The sequence below is a fragment of the Pogoniulus pusillus genome, chromosome 35 (assembly GCF_015220805.1).
Source record: "Pogoniulus pusillus isolate bPogPus1 chromosome 35, bPogPus1.pri, whole genome shotgun sequence".
Taxonomy (NCBI): Eukaryota; Metazoa; Chordata; class Aves; order Piciformes; family Lybiidae; genus Pogoniulus; species Pogoniulus pusillus.
In genome coordinates this window covers 2,013,618-2,033,333 of record NC_087298.1, presented here as the reverse complement: position 1 = coordinate 2,033,333, position 19,716 = coordinate 2,013,618, and the positions used below count along the sequence as shown (strand labels likewise).

Genomic DNA, 19,716 nt, shown 5'->3' with positions numbered 1-19,716 from the left:
CCGTACAGGATGCCTAGCCAGGGGGTGGGAAGAACAAGCTGCTTCCTCTTCTGCAGCAATCCTCAGCTCTTGGGAGCCACTTGCCCCAGCCAGGGGAGGGAGGAGAGTTGCTTTCCTCGGGAAAAGGGAGCTGCTGTTACCCAGGCCCAAGAGGTGATTTCTTTCCCAGTGAGGCATAATGCTCCTTTATCTCCCCCTTGCACCAGTCTCTTCCCTGTTCCTCTTCTGTCTGCCGTCCCCCATCCTTTTAGCTCCCACAAGGCAATGGTCCTCAGGTCCTGCTGTGGAGTAGATAGGGGAGGAGGAGGAAAGAGAAAGCCACCAGTCCTCTTGCACATGTTCCACAGCTTCCATAAGAGCCAGGCAGCCCTCACCAGCCCTGCTGAGCTCTCAGCTCAGCTTCTTCTCACAAGCTGGTGAGCACCAAACCCCACAAGCACACGGAACGAGGATGCTGCAGCTCTCCTTCCACTCTTTGCACTGCAGCCACAGAGATCTCCCACAGCCAGGGCAGAGGGTCCTCGGGAACAGCTTCCATCCACATGTCCTGGAGACTTGCAGCAGCCTGGCTGCTCTTTCACAGGGCAAAACGGCACCAGCAGGTCAGATCCTTCCTCTGTCCCAGCGCTAGGTCCTTCCTACCCACAAGGTTAGGTCCCCCACGTCCCACTGGCACCACCCCAGCTCCTGACAGCCACACCTGACAGGTTCTCACTTACTTTGTGCTTTAACCCTTCGGCTGCCCACCATGCGGAGGTGCTTCCGGAAATTCCTGCAAGAGAGGCAGACAGAGCTCTGAGCAGAGCGAGACAAAGCAGCACCTGGGGCCAGCAGGGCAGGCAAGGCAGGCAGGAAATGGAAGTGGGAAGACAGTGGCACTCGAAGGCTGGAGACCAGGCTGCCAGCCTGCCCCTGCTCACTGCTGGGGACAGTTATGCCTGCCCAGGGCAGGGCTGGCTTCTCTCAGCTCCCCGGGGCTGGTGGCACAAGGCAAGTGAGGTCCTACAGGGCAGTCCTCTTATAGCCTGCCCTCACTCCCCTCTGGCCAAGGCACACCTGTGCTGTAACTCTGCCAAGGACATGGCTGCTGGCTCCCTCTTCTCCTGGGGAAGAGCAGTAACTGCTCCCCTCTCACACTGAATGAAGCACGTTGGAAAAGCCCTCTGAGATCATCGAGGCCAACCCAGCACCTAACACCTTCTAATTCACTAACCCTGGCACGAGTGCCTCATCCAGCCTCCTCTCAAACACCTCCAGGGACAGCGACTCCACCACCTCCCTGCAACTGCAACTGCAGCCCATTCCAATGCCAATCTCTCTTGCTGGGAAGAACTTCCTCCTAACATCCAGCCTGAACCTGCCCTGGTGCAGTTTGAGGCTGTGTTCTCTTGTTCTGTCTCTCTCCCCTTCTCCCAGCCATGATTCAGCAGGCAGTGGGCACCCCAGGGCTGCCCTGCCAGGCAGCAGGCACACACCATGCTCATGGCTGGGCTCCCTGTTCCCAGCAGCTGCTGAAATCCCACCTGTGCTCTCAGCAACCATGCAGCCCATCCTGATCTCCAGGGCAAAGAACTGCAAGAGACTGAAGCATCTTCCTCCTCCTCAGAGAGCAGCATTGAGCAAGGCTGAGTGCCCTCATGGGTCTGCTCCCTGCTAATGCTGCCCAACCACATCCTTCCCTGGCCAGCACTCAGGCAGAGGTCAGTGGGGCAGTGGAGCACACACAGCTCCAGGGGAAAGTCCACCAGAGGGTAAGCCCTGGGGAGCAGCTGCACCTCATAGCCTGTGTCACAGGGACTGTCCTGGCCACTCCAGAGGGACTATGGCAAAGGGACTCTGTCCAGCCCCTCCCAGTGCAAGGGACATGTTGCCTTTAGCTTCTCAGCACTCACCCAGACAGGAACCAAACAGGACAGGAGCCAAACAGGACACCAGAAGAGATACAGGGAAGAAGCAGCATGTGGACTGTTAGGAAAAGTGTCACCTCTCTGTGACCCCACTTAGAGTGACTTCACCCTGCAGAGCAGCCCCTACAGTCGTGGAATCAGCCAGGCTGGAAGAGAGCTCCAAGCTCAGCCAGCACAACCTAGCACCCAGCCCTGCCCAACCAACCAGACCATGGCACTAAGTGCCCCAGCCAGGATTGGCTCCAACACCTCCAGCCACACAGACTCCACCACCTCCCTGGGCAGCCCATTCCAATGCCAATCACTCTCTCTGACAACAACTTCCTCCTAACAGCCACCCTGAACCTGCCCTGGCACAGCTTCAGGCTGTGTCCCCTTGTTCTATTGGTGGCTGCCTGAGGGAAGAGCCCAACCCCACCTGGCTACAGCCTCCCTGCAGGCAGCTGCAGGCAGCAATGAGCTCTGCCCTGAGCCTCCTCTGCTGCAGGCTGCACCCCCCCAGCTCCCTCAGCCTCTCCTCACAGGGCTGTGCTCCAGGCCCCTCCCCAGCTTCATTGCTCTTCTCTAGACACCTTCCAGCACCTCAACATCTCTCTTGAATGGAGGAGCCCAGAACTGGACACAGCACTCAAGGGGTGGCCTGAGCAGTGCTGAATACTGCTGGTTGCTCCCTAGCAAGAGTTCTTCACCCTTCAAAGGCCAACGAGCACCCCTCAAGCTGCACTGATAAAGTTTCCTGGTTACTCCCTTTCCTCAGCAGTCCCCTTCCTCCTGACAGGCTCCAGCTTGCTGTAGTCTGCACCATTTTGCCACCTCCACAGCACCCACCCCACTCGAAGGGTGTCCAAGACCCAGCAGCTCCACATGCTGCCTGCAGCAGGTCCCTTGGTGCCTGCAGAGAAGCATCTTCACCTCCCAGCCACAGGATTCCTGACACACATCGAGGTCTGGCAGAGCTTCAAGGGCACTGCTCACATCCTCCTCCCCAGCTCCTCCTTGCAGCGCTCACAGGGCTCAGCTCCTGCTCTCAAGGACACATCCACTGCGGGCACACCACACTGCAGCCTGCCTGGGCACCGGGCACATGGGGCAAGCACTGCCCAGCTCAACTCCCACAGCACTCTGGCAGGGCTGTGATGGACCTCACTGCCTGGGCAAGAGAGCTGAACACTTAACTGCCAGCAATCCAACCATGCTGCCTGCATGGCACAGCCAAACACCCACCAGTGCCAGGCTTGCCTGCGTGGCACAGCAGCACTGAACAACCACCAGCACCAGGCCTGTCTGTGGGCACAGCCAAACACCCACCAGTGCCAGGCCTGCCTGCATGGCACAGCCAAACACCCACCAGCACCAGGCCTGTCTGTGGGCACAGCCAAACACCCACCAGCACCAGGCCTGCCTGCATGGCACAGCCAAACACCCACCAGCACCAAGCCTGTCTGTGGGTACAGCCAAACACCCACCAGCACCAGGCCTGTCTGTGGGTACAGCCAAACACCCACCAGCACCAGGCCTGTCTGTGGGTACAGCCAAACACCCACCAGCGCCTCCTCTTTCACGACCAGACACCCGCGGGTGGGGTCCCACTGTGCCTCCCTGCCCAGCCCTGCAGTGCCCAGCAGATGAGGAGAGCCTCACAGCCGCTCATGCCAAGCAGCCAGCACTGCTCCCACTGTGCCAGCCTGCCCAGCCCTGCAGTACCCAGAGGACGAGAGCCTCACAGCCGCTCATGCCAAGCAGCCAGAGCTGCTCTCACTGTGCCACCCTGCCCAGCCCTGCAGTGCCCAGAGGAGGAGAACCTCACAGCCGCTCAGCCAAGCAGCCAGAGCTGCTCCCACTGTGCCACCCAGCCCAGTCCTGCAGTGCCCAGAGCAGGAGAGAAGCCTCACAGCCGCTCATCCAAGCAGCCAGAGCTGCTCTCACTGTGCCAGCCTGCCCAGCCCTGCAGTGCCCAGAGCAGGAGAGAAGCCTCACAGCCGCTCATCCAAGCAGCCAGAGCTGCTCTCACTGTGCCACCCTGCCCAGCCCTGCAGTGCCCAGAGGAGGAGAGCCTCACAGCTGCTCATCCAAGCAGCCAGAGCTGCTCTCACTGTGCCACCCTGCCCAGCCCTGCAGTGCCCAGAGGGTACTCATCCAAGCAGCCAGTGCTGTGCTCTCCCTGCTGCCGTCGCCGCCTCAGCCAGGGCAGGGCTGCCCCTCCTGCGCCCACAGCACCAAGCCTCCCCCCGGCAAAGCCTTCAGACAAACCCTGGCCCCTCTCTTTCTTTTTCAAGCCACACTGTCTGCTTATTTATAGCCCCTGCAAGCTGGCATCCTCATTTCCCTTCACCAGCCAGGAAAAAAATCCCCTTAAGCTGCTAAAAAAAAACAAAAGGCAATCAAAGTTCCTGGCAAATTCCCAGTTGAGGAAACCTGAAGGGTTCCCCCCCCTCCTCCCCACTTTGTTAGGAGCAGTGCTGGAGGGATGGTGACAGCTCTTAACCAGTGCCACAGATGCTGTGTTCTGCTGCTGAGCAGGCTGCCAAAGCACACCAGCCTCGCTGCACTCAGACCCCCTCCAGTGGCTCTGCTTGCACAGTGGCTACCTGGTGAAGCCAGCAGAGGCAAACCAGGGCTCCTCTGGAAAGGTGGTGACCTTCTTGGGGCCTTCCAGGATCTGAAGGGGGAGAGTGTCCAGAGCAGGGCCAGGAGGATGCTGAGAGGCTGCAGCAGCTCTGCTGTGAGCACAGACTGAAAGAGTTGGGGCTGTGCAGGCTGGAGCAGAGGAGGCTCCCAGGGGACCTTCTTGTGGCCTGCCAGGATCTGGAGGGGGCTGCAAAAAAGCTGGGGAGGGACTTTTGAGGCTGTGAGGGAGTGTCAGGAGTGGGGGGAAAGGAGCAAAGGTGGAGGTGGGGAGAGTGAGGCTGGAGGTGAGGAGGAAGTTGTTGAGCAGGAGAGTGGTGAGAGGCTGGAATGGGTTGCCCAGGGAGGTGGTTGAGGCCCCATGGCTGGAGGTGTTTGAGGCCAGGCTGGCTGAGGCTGTGTGCAGCCTGCTCTAGGGTAGGGTGTCCCTGGGCATGGCAGGGGGGTTGGGACTGGCTGCTCCTTGTGGTCCCTTCCAACCCTGCCTGATTCTGTGAGTCTATGAAATACCCAGAGGAGGAATCAGCCCAGCCCCAGGCCCTTTTAGTGCCTTTCTCTTTGTAACAATAAAAAATAAAATGAAGAACCAGAGTTGTAGCCACCAGAAAAGTTAATTTTGCCCAGCTCACAGATTCCTTGGGGTGCCATTTGTAGATGCAGCAGTAGCACATAAATGTACTCAGCTGTCCTCAAACAAACTGGGATTGCTCAGCCTGGAGAAGGCTCCAGGGAGACCTTCTGGTGGCCTTGCAGGGCTCCAAGGGGCTGAGCAGAAAGCTGGGGACAGACTTCTGAGCCAGGTCTGTTGTGACAGGCCAAAGGGTGATGGCTTGAAACTAAAAGAGGCTGGAGAGAGGGAAGAAATGTTTGAGACTGAGGGTGGTGAGAGCCTGTCCCAGGTTGCCCAGAGAGGTGGGAGCTGCTCCACCCCTAGAACCATCCCAGGTGAGGTTGTTTGGGGCTCTAGTTGCAGCAACCTGCTCTAGTTGCAGCAACCTGCTCTAGTTGCAGCTGTCCCTGCTGAATGTAGGGGGGGTTAGGCTGACCTTGAGAAGTCCCTTCCAACCCAGACTATGGACCTAGGAAATGCAGTCAGCTTTTCATTTCTTTTCTCATGTCTGACACATTTTGTGCCTGAGCCACAGCTCACATTGGGAAGCTGTGCTAGTTTGAAGCAGGCTAGAATGTTTTGGTGAGAGAAAGTAGATAATTGGCTATGAAAGGAAAACCTGGTGGTGTCTCTTCTCTCACAGTCCCACTGAGAAGTATGGGAACAAGAAGTGAACATGAGATAACATTCTCCATTTTTGTCTCTCACTTTGCTTTTGCCTTCAGACTGAGCAACATCTCCTTAACCTCACTGCCACTAACATTGCTCCCTAACCTCTTGGCTGCACCTCTATTCTTTTCTCAGGATTGGGGTAAGGTTGAGAGGGGCAGGGGGAGGTGTTGGGGTGGTTTGAGAACCCCTCCTGGGGACTCAGGTTTCTGGGAGGGGAGTTGTGCTTCTGTATTACTTTTTCCTTTGTATATTTCTGTATCTAACTGTATATATTGTAAATAGCTGCTTGTGTATTGTGCTGCTGTAAATAAATAGCTTCATTTATACTCCCAGAGCCAGTCTGAGTAGGCTGGGGCAATTTTCTACAGTGTGGGGGGGCAGGTAACAGCCAAACCACCACAGAAGCTCAAAAGAAACTTGACAGTGTCCCTTTAAGAAGAGACAGATCTTGAGCACGGCAGCATCCTTCACTCCCACACTTCCAACACAGCCACTGCCAATCACAGTATCACAGTATCCCAGTATCCCAGTATCATCAGGGGTTGGAAGAGACCTCACAGATCATCAAGTCCAACCCTTTAGCACAGAGCTCAAGGCCAGACCATGGCACCAAGTGCCACGTCCAGTCCTGCCTTGAACAGCTCCAGGGACGGCGACTCCACCACCTCCCCGGGCAGCCCATTCCAGTGTCCAATGACTCTCTCAGGGAAGAACTTTCTCCTCACCTCCAGCCTAAATCTCCCCCGGCACAGCCTGAGGCTGTGTCCTCTTGTTCTGGTGCTGGCCACCTGAGAGAAGAGAGCAACCTCCTCCTGGCCACAACCTCCCCTCAGGTAGTTGCAGACAGCAATGAGGTCTGCCCTGAGCCTCCTCTTCTCCAGGCTAACCAATCCCAGCTCCCTCAGCCTCTCCTCGTAGGGCTGTGCTCAAGGCCTCTCCCCAGCCTCGTTGCCCTTCTCTGGACATGCTCAAGCATCTCAATGTCCCTCCTAAACTGGGGGGCCCAGAACTGAACACAGCACTCAAGGTGAGGTCTAACCAGTGCAGAGTACAGGGGCAGAATGACCTCCCTGCTCCTGCTGGCCACACCATTCCTGATGCAGGCCAGGATGCCACTGGCTCTCTTGGCCACCTGGGCACACTGCTGGCTCATGTTCAGGTGGGTATCAATCAGCACCCCCAGATCCCTCTCTGTCTGGCTGCTCTCCAGCCACTCCAACCCCAGCCTGTATCTCTGCATGGGGTTGCTGTGGCCAAAGTGCAGCACCCTGCACTTGGAGCTATTGAACACCATCCCCTTGGACTCTGCCCATCTGTGCAGGTGGTCAAGGTCCCGTTGCAGAGCCCTTCTGCCCTCCAACCCAGCCACATCTGCCCCCAGCTTGGTGTCATCTGCACACTTGCTGATGACTGACTCCATGCCCTCATCCAGATCATCTATGAAGCTGCTAAAGAGGATGGGGCCCAGCACTGATCCCTGAGGGACAGCAAGACAGACAGGGACGGCCACGTTCAGAGTCACCCACGGTCACTACTGGCACCCAAAGGGCCCAGGCACACCAGGCAAGGTCACAGCTGCGGGAGGAAAGGGCCCTACCTCTGTATAACAGCAGCAGAATCATGCTCTCGTTTCCGTCTCTTCCTCTCTGCGTAGCCCCTGAACGCCCTGGGAAACCATTTTAAGCCATTAACCAACTACACAGCTTTGAACTGGGGAGGACACCAAACACAGACAGGGAAGCTCTCACCAGACACAACAGAGAGAGGTTAGGTTGACCAAAGAAGAGAGCCAGCCCTGGCAGGACCGCAGGAGAATCACCAAACCCGAAGGTCTTCGCTCTCTAGGGTAGGAGGAGGCTGGAGGAGTTGTTCCTAAAGCAAGTGTAAGAGTGGCCAGAGTGTGGCCCCCCAAAGAGTGGAGGCCAGCAGCCATCGTCCCTGCTACAGAGGAATGGACCTAGGAGGCTGCAGGCAGGAGCTCAGCATGCCAGGCTCAGGAGGGCCAAGGCAAGCTGGCAGCTGCAGCCATCTAACCTCTCCTGCCAGCTGCCAGACAGACCTAGCACAGGGAAAGCACGAGTGAGTGCGAGGGGCAGCAGAGGAGACTTTACCCAGGACAGCAGCAGACAAGGAAACCAAAACTCAACCCAAAAGAAGAGGGTACTTACGAGATGCTAGGGATCCCAGGAGGTGCAGGCAAAGAGGAAGAGAAGAGGAACTCGTTAGTGCCCAGCCCCAGGCAGCGTGCCGAGGGCATTCTCGCCCCGGGAGGAAGGGCTCTTGTTAGGTGGAAGGAAATGGCTTTTCAATCAAACACTGCTCAGAGGTGAGACTCCTCCTGGATGGAGCTAAGTCCTCCCCGGGGTGCTGCTGGCATGTGGCTTGGATGCAAATGAACTCCACGCAGACCCAGACAAGGTGCAGGTACACAACTGACAGCTGAATGTGGCCCACTGGGCTCCAGCAGGAGCTTGGCATCGTGGGCCTCTGGAGCAGGGAGACCTTCTCCACAGTGGCAGAGACCTGTGAGGTCAGCTCATGCTCTCTGCTCTGTGAAGGAGCCAAGCACACTGGCTTTGACTCCTTGGTGGACAGAGGCACCTGAAGGAGTCAACTCAAGCAGCCTGGGCAGTTGCTTTCGACTCCTGGAGAGGTGGCACAGGATCTCCAGCAATGGTAACCATGGAGCTAGATGCAGGGCAGGAGCTGTGCTCCTCCAGGCTTTCCTTAGGGCACACATCACTCCCCAGCACAACCTCACTTTGGTCTTCAATCCCTGCAAGCTCTGCCATGGGCCAGCATTCTGCAGCAAACTTTGTGCCCACCAAAGATGACTCCAGGCAGCAAAGGATGTGCCCAAAGGTTAAGGAGCTGATTCTGTGTGTGGTTTGGTGCACCAGGTCAGAACTGTACCACAACAGCCAACACCTCTGAAGAGCAAAGCCAGTGCCTGCCAGATTGCCCTTGGACTGCCCCCAGGCCCTGCCAGCCTGGTGCCCAGCAGTGTAACCATCTGGGATGCCAGATTTAATTCCCCTGCCTCCTTCTCAGGGACTGTAGGGTTCAGGTAAGAGAAGCAGCATCAGGACAAGAGACAGCAGAAGCCCACAGGAGCTCCTCACTCCCACTGTCAGGGTGGGATTTGCACCACATCACCACACATCAGACTGGCACCAGGCAAATGCCTTCCCCATGCTGCTCGCCCTGCCAGAAGGGTGGCTCACACCTCCTGGGAGGGCTGGAGGGGAAAGGCACAAAGATAAGCACTTTTGGGGGGATGCAGATCCTTTTCAATACCTCAGCAGCTACCCTTCTGCCCACACTGGTCCTTAGAGGTCTGATCCAGTCTGGGTTATCCAAAGATCAATAATCAGCCTCTTTTGGGACTTGGGAAGGGAAAGGCACAAGGGAAAGAAAAACAAGCAGAGAAATGGGGTACAAAAAGGGCACCAGATTAGAAAAGGAGAAATAAAGAGAGCAAGAGTGCTGAGGGTGACACAGCCATGGGAAGAACACAGGGACAAGGTGAGAAGGCTGGAGAAGGGCTTTAAAAGGCAGAACAGTGTCTGTCTGCTTCCCCTCAGTGCTCACCTTGGCTTTGCAGCCAGGAGGAAGGGAGATGACATTTCCTGACCAGCTGCTTACAACCCAGAAAGGTTTCTCTTACTCTCTCCAGTCCTTTCAGAACTGCCTCCTGCCAGCACACAGCAACCAGGGACACCAAACCCTGTGTGCAGTGTGGAGGGAAAGGCTGCTCCTCACTCTTCACACTTTGCAGAGATCTTAACCAGCACTTTCCTCCAGCAGCCAGAGCAGCACAGAAGCTGCAGGCTGAGAGCCCATCCTGCAGAGACACTCCTGTGAGCCAGGAGTGCAGGGCAAGCCTGGAGCAACACATTCCTTGGGGCAGTGGCCACAGCAGAAGCAAGTGGTGGAGGGTGTCAGGTGGTGCTCCCACAGCACCCTTGCCCTGCAGAAGCAGCCAGGGAGAGGGCACAGCCTCACACAGAAAGTCAGGGAAGCAGAGAAGAGCTGAGTAGCCCAAGGAGTTCAAGAAGGTAAACCCAAACCAGTGGGTGCAGCAGGAAAGAGAATCAGTGAGTGTGAGACAAGGTTAGTGTGAGACAAGGTTCTGTCTCTCAGCCCCAAAGTGAGGTGCCCAACACAGAGTGGGACTGTCCAAGCTCCCAGACACAGCTGGGACTGGGTCAGCAGCCCCCAGAGGCAGAAGAAGGGCTACAGCAGTCGCTTCACTTACGCTTGCATAGTTGTAGTAGCGGTTTGGAAACTGAAGAGGTTCTCTTTGGGGAACCAGGTTCGGATGGGGACATCATCTGGAAGAGAGCAGAGACATTGCTCAGACAGCAAGGCTTGCCAAGCTTCTTTTCTTCTTCCTGCCCTGTCCTGCATAGGAGAGTCTTGGCCTCCTCTTATATCTAAGGGAGACTCAGACTAGAGAGAGGGAGGACATTCTTTACACTGAGTGCTGAGACCCTGGCCCAGGTCCCAGCCAGAGGGGGGAGATGCCCCAGCCCTGGAACCATTCCAGGTCAGGTTGGACAGGCTCTGAGCAACCTCACAGCATCATAGAATGGTCTGGGTTGGAAGGGACCTCCAAAGCTCATCCAGTCCAACACCCCTGCAGTCAGTAGGGACATCCTCCACTAGGTCAGACTGCCCAGAGCCTTGTTGAGCCTGACCTAGAATATCTCCAGGGACGAGGCCTCGACTACCTCCCTGGGCAACCTGATGCAGGGTTCCACCAGCACCAAGTGCAGAACTTGTTCCTAACATCCAATCTAAACCTGCTCTTCTCTAATTTCAAACCATTGTCCCTTGTCCTGTCACTCCCAGCCCTTGTCAAAAGTCCCTCCCCAGCTCTCCTGGAGCCCCTTCATGCTGCTCTAAGGTGTCCCCAGAGGCTTCTTTTCTCCAGGCAGAACACTACCAGCTCCCTCAGCCTGTCCTTGTAGGAGAAGTGCTCCAGCCAATTACCTTCATGGCCCTTCTCTGGTCCAGAGGAGGCCACAAAGATGATCAAAGGGTTGGAGCAGCTCCCATAAGAGGAAAGGCTGAGAGGGTTGAGGCTGTTCAGCCTGGAGAAGAGAAGGCTGCAGGGAGACCTCATAACTACATTTCTGCCTTGGTGTGCTGGTTTGAGGCTAACTGGGGTATCTTTACAGGAGAAACTAGATCATTGGTTGTGAGAAGATAATAATGCTGAAGTCTTTATCATTCCTGGGTTTACTGAGAGGGGTAAAAGGCCAAAATGGCAACAGTTTGTCCCACTCTGGTCTGTGATGCTGCTCCCTTTTGCTTCTCCTTTGATCTGCTCTAATCTCTCTCATCTCAGCTAACTTTTGACAGCCTAAGCTTTGCTGCTGGCTTTGTCTGTCTGGGAAAGCAGAGGGAGAAAGAGAAGGTAGCTCTGAGCCCCTCTGGGCAGTTTTTGTCCAGGAGGCAGTTTGGGTTTCTGTGTTGTTTCTGGTTTGTCTGTAGTTGCAAATCCTTGTAAGCCTCTTGTGTCTATCTGCTTGTGAGCTGTGCTTTGCTGTACCTAGAGCTGTACCTGACTGCCAAACCCTCTGAGCTGGGCTGGACAATTCCAGTAGTGTGTGGGGAAGTTTCTAACCTACCACACTCAGAAGGGAACCCACAGGAAGGAAGGAAGGCTGAGGAGGGGCTGGTTAGAAGGGCCTGCAGTGGTTTGGAACTGGAATTTAGGCACTGGAGTGGACTGCCCAGGGAGGTGGTGGAGTCACCATCCCTGGTAAGAAGATGTGGCACTTGGTGGTTTGGTTTAGCTGAGGTGGTGGTGTCAGGGGATAGGCTGGACTTGATCATCTCAGAGGTCTTTTCCAGCCTCACTGATTCTGTGAAACTGGAGCAGGAGAGATTTAGGTTGGGTAACAGGAGGAAGTTCTGCACAATGAGGGTGGTGAGAGACTGGAACAGGTTACCCAGGGATGTGGTGGAGGCCACATCCCTGGAGACACTCAGGGTCAGGCTCAAGAAGGCTCTGAGCAACCTGGGCTAGTGGAGGACATCTCTGCTGCCTACAGGAGGGCTGACAAAGACCTCTGAGGGTCCCTTCCAACCCTATGCCATCTGTGAACAATTAGCAGCTGCAGAAGCTGTCATGCTTATGGTGACATCATTAGGAGGGGCTCTTTTTATGCCCTGTTGTTGGCCAAAGCCCAACTGAATCCCATGTGCCTCCTGTAAACAGAATCACCATGGGGCAGGGACCTCACCACATGGTTTGCAGAGATCATCTGCTGCAGGCTGCTCCTGCTCTTCCCTGGAAGCACAAAAAGTGGCTGCAATTCCAGATGTGAAAGAATGCTCAGCAGAGCTGGGGAGGCTTCCTTTGACTGAAGCTTCCAAGAGCTCCTACAGAAAGCTCTAACAGAGACTCAGCTAACAGTTTCTGTCAAGCCCTGCACAAAGGCACTCTAAGGAAACCTGGATCCCAAGTGAAAGCTGCATTCCAGCATGCTAAACACTGGTGATGAAGTTCCTGTGGCTGCTCTTCTCCAGCAAACACAGAAGAAATGCCAAGCAGCTCAGGCTGGAAATGAGGTTCCTGTTGGAAGTCTTGAGCACATAGCAGTGGTGATGGAGAAGCTGCACAAAGGCCTCTTAGCCAACGACTCTGTCCTGCCTCTTCAGGGACCACACATCATGAAGGACTGACTCTCTTCAGATGTTTTACAGCTTTTGAGCCACAGCTTTGACTCAAAGCAGAGCTAATGAACAGCAACCTTCTCTTGAGGAGAAGGCCTTGGGGGTGTCAGTTGGTGCCCAAGTGCCCCACAGCCAGCACTGGTCCCTGGCAGCCCAGAGCCAGCTGTGTGCTGGCTGCAGCCAGAGCAGGCAGAGCAGCAGCACAGGGAGGGGATTCTGCCCCTCCAATCTGCTCTGCTCAGACCTCACCTGCAGCACTGCCTCCAGCTCTGGGAACCCAGCATGAGGAGGACCTGGAGATGCTGGAGAGGGCCCAGAGGAGGCCACCAAGATGCTCAGAGGGCTGGAGAAGCTCTGCTGTGGGCACAGGCTAGGGAGAGTTGGGCTGTTTAGCTCAAAGAAGAGATGGCTGCAGGGAGACTTTAGAGCAGCCTTCCAGTGCCTGAAGGGGCTGCAGGAGAGCTGAGGAGGGACTTTGGAGAAGGGCTGGGAGTGCCAGGATGAGAGACAATGGCTTTGAGCTGGGAGAGGGGAGAGTGAGAGTGGAGAAAGGAGTCTTTTGAGTGAAGGTGGGGAGAGACTGGCACAGGCTGCTCAGAGAGGTCACAGATTTGAGTAATGGTTAAACTGTGACAGACAAGCAGGAATTCTTTGAATGGAATGGAATGATTGCAAGCCCTGTTCCCTGAAAACACTGAGCAACGGCTGGAGAGTGGAGGGGGAAGGTCACTGCTGTATTATCTGCTGCCGCTTAAGGAAAGGCCCCGAGGTGAGGGAGCCTGAACTGCCTCCAGCCATGCAGAGCAGCGTTTCAGGGACACACCAAAGCACAGCCCTGAGCACCTGAGCTGAGGCTCCGTGAAGCATCCTGGCACATTCAGAAAGATCCCACCTGCCTCAGAGGCAGAGGAGAGAGGGTCCTGCCTTGAGCTGCCTCCCAGATGAGCATGGATGTGGGGGCTTTGACACAGCTCTTGCTCTTCCTTCAGCAAAGGGGAGAGCAGCCTCACTAAGCTGCACGGAAAGCTCCCAGGCTGCCTGCTGCTGGCCGGCCAGGAGCAGGGACAGGGGAGCTGGAGTGAGCTGCCCTCAACCTGAACTGCCCCTTTGACAATCCCTCTCCACAGGGGTGCCAAAGGGGAGACCAGAGCAGGGCAGACTTAGGTTGGACGTCAGGAAGAAGTTCTGCACGGTGAGGGTGGGGAAAGGCTGGAGCAGGTTCCGCAGGGGACGTGCTGCAGAGCCAAGCCTGCGGCGCACGGCAAGGAGACCCCCACGCCAGGTCCTCCCAGCACCCCGCAGCCCTCCTCGCTTACCAGACACCCGATCCACACTGTACATCCTCTCCAGCCTCTTCCTGTGCCAGCCGGCGTCGCCCGCTGGGTGCTGCTCCAGGTCGAAGGACTGCTGGGAAGGGGCAGCCAGGCGGGCGCAGGTCGGGCACTCCTTGGAGCCCTGGCGGCTGCCCGGCCAGCCCTTGCAGTGCCTGCCGAGGCCGTGCGAGCCGCCGGCGCCCTGCGCCTGGTGCCCGTGGTGGCATTCCTCCTGGGCGGCTCCCTTCATCACCACCAGCTCCACGCCCTCGCTCCCGTGCTCCGCCAGCATCGGCCGCTCGCCGGAGATGGTGTAGACGCGCGGCTTGGGCGCCTCGCTCGGCAGCTTCTCCGCCTGCTCCTCCGAGAAGCTCCGCTCGAACTTGCCGTCCGAGATGACCGAGAGCCTGCGCTTGTGCTGCGCCGCCTGCTGCACCTCGGGGGAGTCCTCCTGCCCCACGTAGGAGTCTGCCAGCAGGTGATCTGCAACCAACAACCCCAAGCAGCGCTATAGGCTGGGGACTGAGAGGCTGGAGAGCAGCCAGGAGGAAAGGGACCTGGGGGTACTGATAGATAGTAGGCTGAAGATGAGGCAGCAGTGTGCCCAGGTGGGCAGCAGAGCCAACGGCATCCTGGGCTGGCTCAGGAGCAGTGTGGGCAGCAGGACAAGGGAGGTTCTTCTGCCCCTGTGCTCAGCACTGCTCAGGCCACACCTTGAGTGCTGTGTCCCGTTCTGGGCTCCTCAATTCAAGAGAGATGTTGAGGTGCTGGAGCATGTCCAGAGAAGGGCAACAAAGCTGGTGAGGGGCCTGGAACACAAACCCTGTGAGGAGAGGTTGAGGGAGCTGGGGGTGTTTAGCCTGCAGCAGAGGAGGCTCAGGGCAGAGCTCATTGCTGCTTGCAGCTGCCTGCAGGGAGGCTGTAGCCAGGTGGGGTTGGGCTCTGCTGCCAGGCAGCCAGGGACAGAACAAGGGGACACAGCCTCAAGCTGTGCCAGGGCAGGTCTAGGCTGGATGTTGTTAGGAAGTTGTTGTCAGAGAGAGTGATTGGCATTGGAATGGGCTGCCCAGGGAGGTGGTGGAGTCTCTGTGGCTGGAGGTGTTGAAGCCAAGCCTGGCTGGGGCACTTAGTGCCATGGTCTGGTTGACTGGATAGGGCTGGGTGCTAGGTTGTGCTGGCTGAGCTTGGAGCTCTCTTCCAGCCTGCTTGATTCTATGATTCTATGACTCAACAGTGCACAGCCCTTAATGCCCAGGCGCCGCCGCAGCCTGCAGGCTCTTGGTTACTGCTGCGCGAAGGGGAAGGAGGGGAAGAGATGTGGCAAGTGCCCTCCGGGGGGCGCTCTCCTGTGCCCATTGACTTCTAAGCCTCCAGAGCTGGCAGCAAAATCACAGACTTGTTTGGGTTGGAGAAGGCCTCTGAGATCATCCAGTCCAAGCAGCAGCCCAGCACCACCATGGCCACTGGACCATGGCCCCAGGTGCCAGGGGCACTCATTTCTTGACCACCTCCAGGCATGGGGACTGCACTGCCTCCCTGGGCAGCCTGTGCCAACTCCTGACCACTCTTGCAGCAAAGGCATTTTTCCTCATTTCCAACCTAGACCTCCTCTGCAGAGTTTCAGGCCACTTAGTCTGATCCTGTCACTTGTTACTAGGGAGCAGAGCCCAACCCCCACCTCACTGCAGCCTCCTCTTGGGGAGCTGTAGAGAGCAATGAGGTCTCCCCTCAGCCTCCTCCACACCAAACGCCCTCAGCTGCTCCCCCCCAGCCCTGTTCTCAGACCCTTCCCCTGCTCTGTTGCCCTTCTCTGGACCAGCTCCAGCTCCTCAATGTCCTTTTTGGAGTGAGGGGCCCAAAACTGAACCCAGTACTCAAGGTATGGCCTCAGCAGTGCTCAGTACAGAGGCACAATCCCACCTCTGGTCCTGCTGGCCACACTATGGCCTCAGCAGTGCTCAGTACAGAGGCACAATCCCACCCCTGGTCCTGCTGGCCACACTATGGCCTCAGCAGTGCTCAGTACAGAGGCACAATCCCACCCCTGGTCCTGCTGGCCACACTATGGCCTCACCAGTGCTCAGTACAGAGGAACAATTCCACCCCTGGTCCTGCTGGCCACACTGTTGCTGATCCAGGCCAGGATGCTGGTGGCCTTCTTGGCCACCTGAGTGCACTGCTGGCTCCCCTTCAGACAGCTATCAACCAGAACTGAGCCACTTCTCCCAAATGCATCCCACATGTGAAGCATGCATGGCCACCAAAGAAGGCTAGAGGCAAACACAGGTCTCACTGCACAGCCTGAGAAGCCTTAGGGGCAGAGCAGCTCCTGCTCAGCCCTGCCTGCTGCAGCCACACAAGAGCTGCTGGTCACAGCTGGTGGCACCAGCACCACCGCCAACCTCTCTAGGGAGTGACAGACTCCAAGTGGTTCTGTGCATCAAGTTTCTATTTCTCACCCCAAAAAGAAAAGGGTGAAGCAGCAGGGCTTGGGTTTCTCCTCCTCCCTGATTTTCTGCCAGTTGGTTTGACATGAGAGAAGCACAAAAGGCCTTGAGCTGGCTCCCTGTGGCACCCCTGGCCACTGGGTGCCCAGATGGCGAGGCCAGGGCCAGCAGAAGCTGGCCTGAAGTGAAAGACAGCACTGCTGTGTAGGGTGGGAAGATGGAAAGCAGACAGGCCCAGGAGTGAACTATCTTTGGAGCCCACACGCTGGATGCAGTGCCAGGAGATCTCAGCATTTCCATGGCAATTCCATGCCTGAACCCAGCATGCTCCCACCCACCTGCTAATCCTTCTTCAAGGGGCTGCTAATTACCTCTTCCACTTCCCTTCAGATGGGAAGCAGCCAGGGGACTGTTCTAAAGGCTCTGGCAGGAAATGCATTATTCAAGGGACTACTGCCCTAGCAAAACCAAACCCATTAATGTCCAGCCCAGACAGCACTTTGGGAAGCAGAAAGCAAGCTCAGGCCTTTACTCCACTGGATATTTAATGAACATTTTAGCCTGAGCTACTGAGTCATGGCCTGGAAGGACCTGGCAACAGCCTTGAGCTGGCCATGAAGAGATGAAAGAGGAAACATGGGACACGGAGATGTTGGGTGGAAGGTTGGACATGACAATCTTGGAGGTCTCCTCCAACCTTCACGACTCTGTGATGCTAGGAAGGGACCTGTCTCAGGACAAGTCTGATGTGGTACTTTCTGTCACCTTCTGCTTCCTAGGAAGTGCTCCTGTGCCCCTCTGGAAAGAGCCCTCCCAAGCTCAGGAGGCACACTTGCAGCTTCTGAATCTGAAGCCCACCCTGGATGCCACTCACTTGCCCAGGGTCTCTCCTCCTGCTCTGTCTGCCATGGAGACTGAACCAAACTGAGCTGGCACTGCCATGGTGTGCCACTCTCACCTCACCTTTCTGCTTGAGACACAACTTCCTCCTGCACTAGGAGGTAAATCCACCTCTGGCCACCCTGCTCAGGAAGTGACTGTCAGGACCACTCAGGCTGATGCAACTCAGGATCATTTCAGGTGTCTCCTAGGGACACCTCTCAGTCTCTGGCTACTGCAGCTGGCAGCTCTGTGGCTCCCTGAGCTGAGCAAGAGGCAGAAGGCCTCAAGGCAAAGCTCTGCCTCCTGGCTCTACAGCTGATGCTGGCCTGGAAGGCTTCACATGAAGTCCAAAACACAACCTAGGTGTGGTGTGGATTCAAGCACTTCAGTGAGACTGTCCAGGCAGATGCAAAAGTGAGCAGAGCTCTGCTTCAGCCATGGCCTCCTGCACCAGATACACCATGGACATCTGCTCCTCCTCCAGGAGAGCTGTGTGGACAGAGCCATCACTGGCAGGGGTAGGATAAAGGACAGAGGTTTGAAATTAGAGCAGGCTGGATTTAGATTGGACATGAGGAGAAAGTTCTTCACAAGCAGGGTGGTGGAACACTGGAACAGGTTGCCCAGGGGTGTCATAGAGGACTCATCTCTGGAGACATTCAAGGTCAAACTTGATGTGGCCCTGAGCAACCTGAGCTGCTCTAGCTGGAGATGTCCCTGCTCACTGCAGGAGGTTTGGACAAGATGACCTTCCAGGGTCAGCTCCAGCCTGATGCACTCTGTTCAATCACCAGAACCACTGCAGTCCAGTCAAGTGCTCCACCAGCTGCCATTCAGTAGCTTGTCACAGAACTGACCAGGCTGGAGAAGTCCTCTGAGCACCCAACCCTTCTAAGTCCCTAAGCCAGGGCACTGAGTGCCTCATGCAGCCTCCTCTTAAACACCTCCAGGCATGGCCACTCCACCACCTCCCTGGGCAGCCCATTCCAATGCCAATCACTCTCTCTGACAACAACTTCCTCCTAACAGCCACCCTGAACCTCCCCTGGCACAGCTTGAGCCTCTGTCCCCTTGCTCTATTGCTGCTGGCTGCCTGGCAGCAGAGCCCAACCCCACCTGGCTACAGCCTCCCTGCAGGCAGCTGCGGACAGCAATGAGCTCTACCCTGAGCCTCCTCTGCTGCAGGCTGCACACCCCCAGCTCCCTCAGCCTCTCCTCACAGGGCTCTGCTCCAGGCCCCTCCCCAGCCTTGCTGCCCTTCTCTCAACACCTTCCAGCACCTCAGCATCTCTCTTGAATGGAGGAGCCCAGAAATGGACACAGCACTCCAGGGGTGGCCTGAGCAGCACTGAGCACAGGGGCAGAATGCCCACTGTGTCCCACTAGCAGCAGCAGGACAATGTCCCCCCAGCCAGTGCAGGAAGTGTTCACAGGCCCCAGAGCCTCTCCAGCCACCTGCCCCCCCTCAGGAGGCAGCAGCACACCAGTGGCTCTCCAGCAGCTCAGACTCTCCTCGGTTCCAAGACTGAGCACGCTCTGGAACGAGCATGTCTTGGGGCCACACCACCAAGAGATGCTTCACTACCTGCCAAGACCTGAGCTGGCTGCCAGTGCCAGGCTCTCCACCTTCAGATGCAAAACAAAGGCCAGCCCCAAGCCCTCCTCTCAGCTACTCACACTCACTAATCACAGTACCACAGTACCATCAGGGTTGGAAGAGACCTCACAGCTCATCAAGTCCAACCCTTTAGCACAGAGCTCAAGGCCAGACCATGGCACCAAGTGCCACGTCCAGTCCTGCCTTGAACAGCTCCAGGGACGGCGACTCCACCACCTCCCCGGGCAGCCCATTCCAGTGCCCAATGACTCTCTCAGGGAAGAACTTTCTCCTCACCTCCAGCCTAAATCTCCCCTGGCACAGCTTGAGGCTGTGTCCTCTTGTTCTGGTGCTGGCCACCTGAGAGAAGAGAGCAACCTCCTCCTGGCCACAACCACCCCTCAGGTAGTTGCAGACAGCAATGAGGTCTGCCCTGAGCCTCCTCTTCTCCAGGCTAACCAATCCCAGCTCCCTCAGCCTCTCCTCGTAGGGCTGTGCTCAAGGCCTCTCCCCAGCCTCGTTGCCCTTCTCTGGACACACTCAAGCATCTCAATGTCCCTCCTAAACTGGGGGGCCCAGAACTGAACACAGCACTCAAGGTGTGGTCTAACCAGTGCAGAGTCCAGGGGCAGAATGACCTCCCTGCTCCTGCTGGCCACACCATTCCTGATGCATTCCTAATGCATGTGGGCACAGAGACTCCCTGTGTCTTGTGACGCCACAAGGCAGAGCCTCTCAGCTCTCTGTGCTTCCCCTGCCAGGGAAGCTGTGGAGCTTCATCAAAGCAAACACACAGAGCTGCAACCCAGAGAGAGGGTTCCTGATCTCTGCTGTCTCTGAACCGCTGAGCACTGGAACAAGAGAGTGCCCAAGGTACAGCATGGCTGAAAGGGCTGATGCTCCCCAGTGCAAACACCACTTCCAGGGGCTGGCTGATAAGCACTGAGGTCTCTTCAGCTCCAAGAAAGGTACAAAG

The 19,716-nt window shown here is 56.8% G+C and overlaps 1 protein-coding gene across 3 annotated transcripts in view; it reads right to left on the bottom strand.

Annotated features, from left to right (window-relative positions):
- Positions 1 to 19,716, bottom strand: part of NSMF (NMDA receptor synaptonuclear signaling and neuronal migration factor) — a 74,975-nt gene that overhangs the window by 22,932 nt on the left and 32,327 nt on the right. For 2 of the 3 annotated variants that reach the window (XM_064171471.1, XM_064171473.1), the window contains exons 3-6: positions 13,818 to 14,297; positions 10,073 to 10,148; positions 7,412 to 7,480; positions 720 to 772 (exon numbers count right to left, since the gene is read on the bottom strand). In XM_064171471.1, coding sequence (XP_064027541.1) covers positions 720 to 772; positions 7,412 to 7,480; positions 10,073 to 10,148; positions 13,818 to 14,297 — 678 coding nt within the window. The remainder of the gene's footprint in view (positions 1 to 719; positions 773 to 7,411; positions 7,481 to 10,072; positions 10,149 to 13,817; positions 14,298 to 19,716) is intronic. The other variant, XM_064171472.1, reaches the window with a different exon arrangement.